General features: G+C 57.8%; 1 protein-coding gene across 1 annotated transcript; it reads left to right on the top strand.

Annotated features, from left to right (window-relative positions):
* On the top strand, nucleotides 1–4,186 carry LOC113489197 (1-acyl-sn-glycerol-3-phosphate acyltransferase alpha-like). Its single transcript, XM_026864745.1, has 6 exons — nucleotides 1–185; nucleotides 2,592–2,725; nucleotides 3,025–3,200; nucleotides 3,338–3,433; nucleotides 3,675–3,747; nucleotides 3,945–4,186. Exons 1-6 carry the CDS (start codon nucleotides 1–3, stop codon nucleotides 4,184–4,186), a joined length of 906 nt encoding a protein of 301 aa, XP_026720546.1.
* Nucleotides 4,187–8,912: the final 4,726 nt, after the last annotated feature.

Below are 8,912 nucleotides of genomic sequence, written 5' to 3'. Positions count from 1 at the left end.
ATGGAGGTGCTCCTGCTCCACGGGCTGCTGCTCCTCCTTCCTTTGGCAGCCCTGATGCTTTTCTGGTATAATGCCACCTTCCACTACTTCTGCAAGGTGGGCTTCTTCAACTTCTGGATTGTGGCAATGGCCACCCTCCTGTCACCCTTTGCAGCTCTTCGGGGACGCTCTGTGGAGAACATGAAGTAAGTACAGCCTGGGGATGTGCATCTGATGTGGAAATGGCTGGGGTTTGGCTGTGATGGAGGAGCTCGTGTGGTCTTGTGAGCACATGGTCTCCTGCTCTGGGCATATCCGCAGCTGTGTTACAGCCGGCGATTGAGCCCTGGGGCCATGGCAAGGGCTGTGGTCATGTCTATGTGGCAATGAAGGGTGCATCTGTATCTTGTGGTGTGGTGAAGAGGTGCTGGCCAGGCCCAGAGAGGGTTACACCATGATGGAGGTGGCAATCTGGGTCAGACTAGTGGTCCGTGGAGGATGAAGTGGCATAAAAGTGATCATTTTTGGCCATTGCAATGTTGGGGTCATCAGTTGGGTGGGTGGTAGGGGGGTTTTGGCAAAAGCTGACAAGCATTAGCAGGATGCAAATGCACACCTGTTGTCGTCTCCCTGGGAGTGCAGCCAGGTCTTGTTTAGCGGGAGCCCCAGGGACCGCACATTGGCAGAGGGATTTTGGGATGTCTCCGTGCCATCAGCTGCCAGGCATGGCACAGTCATGTCCTGGTGAGTCACGCGCTGGTGCTGTCAGCTGTGCTCGAGGGTGGTGGCAGCCGAGATAACATCACTGTGCAACACAAGAGGAAGGTCTGGTTGCTTTCAAGAGTGTTGCAATCTTGTTACTGGATTCCTGGGCATGATAGCATACTAGAAGGGATATAATTATGTCAGAGTGAGAAATGTCTGAGCTTGTATTTGCTGAGCTTGAGCTGTCATGTACTTATGCTGATGAATTTCGGGCCCTTGGCAGGAGTGTGGTCAGAGGTTTGATGTCATCAGTCCATTGTGTAGTCTCTCTCCCTTGTCCTTTACATGCAGAAAAGCTGTGCACACATGCACACATTGCGGGCACTTCGAGCTCTGGCACAAACGCTTCCGGTGTAGTGGAAATACCTGGCGCGATGCAGTGGTGACTCATGCTGCCTTATCTTGTCCCACCAACATCTTGTAACCATCCTCCACCAGAGCAGCACACCCCTTCAGCATCCAAATCCCAAAGCCTCCGGCTTAGAGCACCTTCCTGTCATTAGTCTTGGCTTTGGGGCATTTCCATAAGTGTTTTGCTTCTCTGCAGACACAGGGATCTCTGAGTTTGCATCTCCCAAGGGATGGGTGGTCTGATACAATGGACCTTCTAAAGGTGGATGCCTCCTTCTCCCTCTGTGCCTGCCTCTACCCTCTCCTCTCAAATATCATCTCATCTCTGTATGGTGCTGAGCTCTTGCTGACAGCCCTGTCCCCTGTCCTGTTCGCTGTGGGCCCCCTGGGACCAATCTCTGCCAGATGTGTGGATTCTGGCATGGGTGCTCTTCGTGCTGTGGGTTGGAGAGTCCTTCATTTCAACACTGAAAACGTACCAGCTTTTTATCTCCACTGTGGGTGCTGCAATCCCTGTTGCTCCATCCTCCCTCCATTCCTCTTGTTATTCTCATAATGAGTGTCACTCATCAGCACTGCCATCCTGATGTTACCCTTCCTGTCCAACCCTCCTTGGATAGTGACACCACTCTTCCTTGTTCTCCCTTCGTTCTGCACAGATGGAAATTCTGGCTCTTTCTGATGCTGCAGGTCCAGTGAAGTTATTCTTTCTGATTTCCTCTAATGAATGGAGCCGAGATGTTTTTCCTTCCCTGCTCTTTTCCCCCTCCACCTGCAGCAGAAACTTGGTGCCTGCAGCTCTGCCCTTTGGTAGGTCTGCTGGGACAGCCCCTGGAGCCATCCTCAACACTGTAGACCTTGTCTGTCTCAAGACTGTTTCTCTGCATGTCCATCCTCAGTGCTCATCCATCCACAGCTCAGCACCTCTCAGCTGCAATCCAGTTCCTCTGTCTTCTGCGTTGCAGGCTGCTAGCCTGGGGTCTGGGTTTCCACCCTGCACATGCAGATCAAGCTCTGCACTTTGGGGAGCCTCAGGGTGAGGCTCACCTGGCCAGAGGCAGTTGTCCTCCTTGGGATGGGATGATTTGCACCTTGGCTGCAGGCAGACATCCTATCCCTTCTCTTCTTGCTTTCCCGTCATCCCTGGACATCAAAAAGCCTGTTGGTTTGGGTTTTTCTCCCACCACCTTGTGCTGGCTGCTCTTCAGCAGTGGCTCCAATGCAGACATTCCCCTACTGAGACAGCCACTGCTCTCAACTCCGGGATGGTTTCAAGCTTAGCTCTGAACTACTCAGGCTACAAATGTGCTTAGAAAAGCAAAGCATCACTGAGACTGAACACAGAGACACCTCGGGATACACTATTTGCTCACGTAGACCAGATCTAGCCTGGCCCACCTTGCACCTTGCTCCCTGAGTGACTGTGAAGGACTGGAAAAAAATCCAGCAGCCCCCTCTGTGACAATCTGCTCCCCACATGTGTTCCTGTGCCCTAGGCTCCTGCGTGCTGCAATCCTGCCCCTCAAACTCTTCTATGGCATCAAGATGCAGGTGCGGGGCTCTGAGCATCTGAACAACAAGGAGCCCTTTGTGATAGTTTGCAACCACCAAGCTTCCCTTGACCTCCTGGGTATGTGCAAGGAAGAGGCGGGCTCAACAAAACATGGGCAGCCTGTGGGGTGCTGCAGGGGAGGACCCAGCTCACCCTGGGGGGGATTCCAGTGTGGCCAGTGCCAGGATTTCTACAGGGCAGTGTGGTAGGTAGAGGCCAGAAGAGCTGGTGGGACAGGAGCTCAGGGCTATGGATGTGCTGCAGAGAGAGGGTTGGGACAAAAAAAGACAATACCAGGTCACTACAGCCACAGGGCTGGTTGGTTCTGGGTGTCACTGGGCTGGGATGGATCGTTTCCTCTCCCATCCATCTTCCAGGCATGGTTGAGGTTATTCCTGACCGCTGTGTGCCCATTGCCAAGAAGGAGCTCATGTACATGGGCACCGTAGGGTGGGCCTGCTGGCTCAGTGGCATCATCTTCATCGACCGCCACAAAAGAGAAGATGCAATCGATGTCATCTCTCAGACGGCCAGGACCATGCGGCGTGAAAATGTGAGGGGGGCTGGCAGCGGGGGGGAGTTGGGGAGCAAACATCGATAGGGCAAGGGGGGTGTGGGGAGGACTCACAGAGCAGGTCCCAGGATGCTCTGGTTGGGCTCCATGTTCATGTCTCTCCCTGTCCTGTGCAGCTCCGAGTGCTGATTTTCCCTGAAGGCACCAGGAACCAGAACAAATCTATGCTGCCATTCAAGCGCGGGGCTTTCCACTTGGCTGTGCAGGCTCAGGTGAGGCTGAGTGGAGGCTCCCCCTCCACTTGTCCTCGATGGAGCTGGGTGGGCGTGCACCCTGGGGCAGCGGACTGGGGGACATTCGGGACTTCTGGGGTCTGCAGTCCCCAGGCACAGGCACCCTGCTGTGCAGGACCCAGGGAGGGGACGGGGACCTGCTGAAGCATGGCAGGAGCTGGAGTCCCAGCTGGGGAGGGTGTCTGTATGAAAGACGTCCCTGACCCTCCATCTCCTACAGGTTCCCATTTTCCCCATCGTCATCTCCCCATACTGGGACTTCTTCAGCTCCAAGGAAAAGAGATTCACCTCTGGTAAGTGATGGACAAGAAGCCCTGTTGCCAGAAAGCAGGGCTGTGCTGGAGATGAGGCTCGTGGTACTTGGAGGTGTCTTTGCGAGACGCTGAGGTGTGTGGCGGCAGCTGGTGGTGGAGGCAGCAGATGGGAAGAGCTGGTTCCTGCTGGGAATGTCTAACAGAATCCCCGGCCTTTCCCCTCTCTCTCCCTCCAGGAACATGCACAATCCAGATTCTTCCCAGGGGAGAAACCCAGGGGCTGAGCCCAAAGGATGTCCCTGAACTGACAGAGACTGTTCACCAGGCCATGGCTGATGCCCTCGCTGAGATGTCTGCAAATCACCGTGGGGACCAGCACGCGGAGCAGCCTCCACTCCCCCGCTGTGCTGGGTCCAGTGCTGGCAGGGGGACGGGCAGCTCACAGTGCGAGGAGGACACAACCACGACCAGCCATTAGGCAGAGGGACCCGGAGGCACTCGGGGGTGTAAGGCAGGTGGCACAGCCGGCGGCTGGGCTGTGACATCTCCTTGTCCCCTGCGGATGTTTCCACCAGACCTGCCAGAGCAGAACGGTGCCCCGGTGCAAGGGGAGGCAGAGCAGTGTGGGACAGTGACTAGGCAGCACCCCAACACCAGTGCAAGGTGCCCCAGAACCCCCTTGCTATGGCTGTGCATCCCCTGTGCCCCCAAACCCAGAGCTGTGTCTGGCCCTGGGGTCGCCAGCCCCCTCTGCCTGGATGGCTCCTGCCTGCACACTGGGGAGGGGGGAGGGATGTGCCAGGCAGGGCTGGGGCTTCACTGCACCACTTTCCACCCCTGACTGCGCGCCTCGCTGTGGGGTTCACCCGTGGGCTTGCTGCCTTGCTTCTTCCAGAGGCTCCTGCAAGCTGGCAATGCTGTTCAGCTACAGCCAGCTCTGGGGAGGGGTTCAGAGCACAGCAAGGGGCTTGTGGGGGCGGGCAGGAGGTCCAGGGGCTACAGGGGATATCGACACATGAGAAGAGCATCCATGATGAAGAACTATGAGACAAAGGGGCAAGATTAAAGAGTCCGTACCTGGCAGAGTGTGTGCACGGTGTCCTGCCTGCGCCTCGGGTGCTGAGGGGAGCATGGGCAGGGGGATCCATCTCCTCAGGGCCACACGGGGTGCCTGCATTGCTGCATGTTTAGCATTCCTATGGACACCACAGCTTCTCCTGGGTGCAGCGCGGGGTGGTGTGAGGAGCTTGTGACAGGGTGAGAGTTATGCCGGTCTAGGCTAGGTCTGCCCCCGAGGTAGACCTGTCCCTGCTTCGGGGACAAGCACCATGTGCACAGGAAGAGCATCCATTAACGCCCCAAACCCTCACAGGGCAGAGGTGTCTGCATTATGCCCACCTGGGGCACCACCAGACCCATCCACCAGCTACCGTCTTCCCTGGCCTGTTCCCTGCTCCCAGGAAGGGCTTTGGGCATCTGCTGGCTCCTTCCCAGCTGAGCAGCTCCTGTCCCAGCCACCCCTGGGTGAGAGCAGGGCAGGGAGAAATGCAGTGTGTGCCTGTCCCCAGTGCTGGGAGCAGGGTGGGCAGCTTCACCTCCCAGATTCAAATAAGAAACCCTGGCAAACCGTGGCCAAACAAGGGTGAAGCGCTCTGGTCTGGCATTGTTCCTGCCCTTGGGAGTGGCTGGCTCGTTAAGGAGGAAACTCTACAAAACCATGGCAATTGTCCACCCAGACAGGTACCACTAGGCAAAGATATTAGCAAGAGAAAAGAGGCTTCCCATGAGTAGCAACTCAGCAGATCAGGAACCGTCACGTGCAGATGGTCAGGGGCAGCATGCACATGGAGGATCTCATTTCCCACAAAGCCCCTCTATTCCCTCCCTTCCTGCCAGGGCTCCCTACGTGTGGCTTAGTCTGTCAGCTCTGAGCTGGCTCAGCGGTCCCACCATGTGCCCACCACCATGGGTGTGGTTTGGCTGCCTAGAGCCTTGAACCCAGCAAAGTCTAGGTCTGGTAGTTAAACATTGTCCGAGCTGGGTGGCTGGGGCCCAGCAGAGACCTTGCTGGCTTTTGCTTGCTGCCAGAGCGGGGAGTGAAACCTTGAGGAGAGGAAGAAAAACTCATCACGGGGGTTCTGGGACCACCTTGCTTCCACAGCTTCTTCAAGCATGGTGCCTGCAGCTGTCCTGGCCTGCCTGCTGCTTTGCATCCTACCCCTCACAGCTGGAGCATCTGCAAAGCCGTAAGCCCTCCCCATGTCTGCCTGTCCACGTCTGGTGGGATGATGGTTTGTCTCAGTGGTGTGACAATCCTTGCTGTGACTGCGGTCGCTGCTCAGGATGGAAGTGCTCGGGGTGGTGGGTTGTCCCCATGGAGGACTTTGTACCAGGGCTTGGTGTCTCCAGGCTGCTTTGATGTAGGTGCAACCTGACACCCAAGCTGGTGGGTGAGCAGAGCCTTCCCTCCCTCTGCTGATCATCCCCTCGGTTCTTCCCCAAGGTGCTTAGGCAGAGGGGGCTCCGCTCTGCTCTGTGCACTGGCCAGTCTCCCTGGGTGGATGGGGGGAAGGCTGGGTGGCATAGCCCTGCTGGAAAAACCCCCGAGTACCTCCCGCCTTGAGAGTCTGGAGTGGAGGGGAGCCCTGGGATTTGGTGGGGTCTCCCTGGTCTCCTCTACTGCCGATGTGGCCCCTCCCCAGACACTACATGGTGCTGTTCCCCTCCGTGTTCTACTACCCATACACGGGCAAAGTGCATGTGCACCTCATGGACCTGGACGAGCCCGTGCGCGTGACCCTCCACCTGGCAAGCAGCCACAGCGTCCCCAACATCACCCTGGAAGAGCAGCACAGCGATATCCTCCGGCTGAACTGGCCCCGCTTCTCCAGCGTGAGTCCTGGCCCCATGGCAGGGCTAAAGACCTCAGGAAGGGCTATCCATCCCCTACCCACTGCCAGAGCTGTGCTGGTGGAACTGGGAGGGGACCTGGGGTCCATTCTGCATGGGCAAGGAGTGAGCTGGAGAGTGGGGAGACATGGGGCAATGTACAGAGACCTTGTGGGCTTTATCGGCATCATCTGCCCATGTTACCAGTCCCCTGGTGACTTCATGGGGCAATGGGATGGTGGCGATGGGGTACAGGTAGGATGTGCCACTGGCATCCAACATAAAGGCTTTGCAACCATCTCTGCTGTTTCTCCGGGGCAGGTTTCTAGCCCTCCTAAATGGGTCAATGAGGTTGCGCATCTTCACGTCTCCATCCAGGGAGGTTCCCTGGAGGTCTCTGAGCAGAGGCAAGTACTGGTGAGAACCCTGGAGCTGGGGACCTTGGTGCAGACAGACAAGGATGTCTACAAGCCTGGACAAACTGGTGAGGGGCAGGAGCTGCTGGAAGAGCTCACAGGCTCTTCGGATCCCCAGGTTGGGGTCTCAGGCCCTAGTTCTCACTCTGCTCCTGCCTTTGCTCTCTCCAGTGAAGCTTCGAATTGTCCGTTTCGATCAAAACTTCATTCCCAGCAACAGGCAGGTAAGGCAGGGTCAGGGCACAGGACGGGCGCAGAGGCAATAGGATCCCCCCGCACCCAGAACAATCGGTCTTGGCAGCAGTGGCACAGCCTTCAGTGTCACCGAGCGTGGAGGAGACGGGTGTGGGGAGGGAACCCCCCAAACACCGCAAGGACGGGTGGGGTGGGGGGTGGGACACAGCTCTTCCCAGCGCTCCCAGCCTGAGTGCCCAGGGTACAGCCCCTGGCTTTTGGCACTGCTGCAGGGGATGAATTATTCCCTTTGCACCATCCCTTTGCCTGTCTCCTCTCGAGCGTAGCTTTGACACACCATCACAACGCCTGCTGGTGTTACACTCCTGACGGTACACGGTGCTGACAGGCCCAATTGCCCAGCTAACGCTGTTGGCACAATGCAGCCTCGCTGCTCGCGTCCCGCTGCTTGGGAAAGGCAGCACAAGGGCTCTGGGAGCCGAGCCATGAGAGCAGCCCTGAGCCCTGCTGAGCCCCCAGCCCAGCTACCAGCTCTGTGGGGGCCAAGCCAGACCCCAGAGGCACAGCGCCCGGCTCAGCTACAGCTCAGCCCTCTGTGCTTTGGTCTTGCTGAACGCTTCCTCTCTCTTTCTTTGCAGCTCCCCTTGGTGACCGTGCAGGTGAGTCCTCACCCTGTGCCGGCCTGTCAGCTCCCTCGGGAGGAACAAAGGGCCCAGCACACGGCTGAAGTTGGAGATGAGAAGCAGGGACAGGGACATCCCCGCTGCAGGTGCTGAGTTATAAGGAGCGGGGAGAAGGGCTTGGCTTCCCCGTGCACATTGCCAGCCCAGTCAGGGCCAGCTTGTTGTCTGTCTGCGAGACACAGGTTCCTCTGGGGAGATGGTGCTAAGGGACAGGTTACACAGAGGAAGAGAGCAGTGGCTATTGCCACAGACACTTTGACCCAAACTGGAGAACCCCTGAGCTCCCAGTCCACGCTGGAGCGTCCTCCTGCCAGCTCTGGCTGCTGTAGCCAGGCTGGAGCTCAGCTAATACAGACCCCAGGGGGAAATTTTCCTCTGGAGAGGTGATGCCCTCAGGGCCATGCTGAGTGTGATGGCAGGGCAAAACCTCTGCTTCTTGCCAGGAGATGCAGAGTGACTTGAGTCCCTGAGGTTGTCAACCCACCACCACCACCACGCACCCCATCTTCAGACCCGCGAGCGAGGGCTGACTCTGCGTGTCCCTGTGTGCAGGACCCCAGTGGGCACCGTGTGGCGCAGTGGCAGGAGGTGAGCCCGCGGCAGGGCATCGTGGACCTGTCCTTCCCGCTGGGTCTGGAGCCAGCCCTGGGCGTGTACAACATCGAGGTGGAGGGCAAGAAGAGCTCATTCAGCGTGAAGGAATATGGTGTGTGGGGACAAAGGCTGGGCTCCCCACGGGGTATTTGGGAGCCATCGCATGGGATGGCAAGAATCTCCTGAAGGAAGAAATGGGCACAGTGCCATTCCCTGCTGGTGTTCCCCCAGGGCTGCCCCACTTTGAGGTGCTGCTCCAGCTGCCCTGTGTCTTGACTGTGAAGGATGAGAAGATCCCACTGGACGTCTGTGGGCGGTGAGTTGGAGAGCAGCCCCAGCAGCAAGGCTGACTGCTCCCGAGGTGATGTTCCCCCTGCAGCCTCCCCACCCATCTAATCCCTTTCCTCCTCCCTCCTGACAGGTACCC

This window comes from Athene cunicularia (assembly GCF_003259725.1).
Source record: "Athene cunicularia isolate RWA chromosome 27 unlocalized genomic scaffold, athCun1 chr27_part1, whole genome shotgun sequence".
Classification (NCBI taxonomy): Eukaryota; Metazoa; Chordata; class Aves; order Strigiformes; family Strigidae; genus Athene; species Athene cunicularia.
This window is presented reverse-complemented; position numbering and strand designations above follow the sequence as displayed.

Coding starts and splice junctions, on each gene's coding strand:
- LOC113489197 (XM_026864745.1), top strand. CDS start 1: ATGGAGGTGCTCCTGCTCCACGGGCTGCTGCTCCTCCTTCCTTTGGCA. Junction 2,726..3,024: donor AGCTTCCCTTGACCTCCTGG/GTATGTGCAAGG, acceptor TCCATCTTCCAG/GCATGGTTGAGGTTATTCCT. Junction 3,201..3,337: donor GGACCATGCGGCGTGAAAAT/GTGAGGGGGGCT, acceptor TGTCCTGTGCAG/CTCCGAGTGCTGATTTTCCC.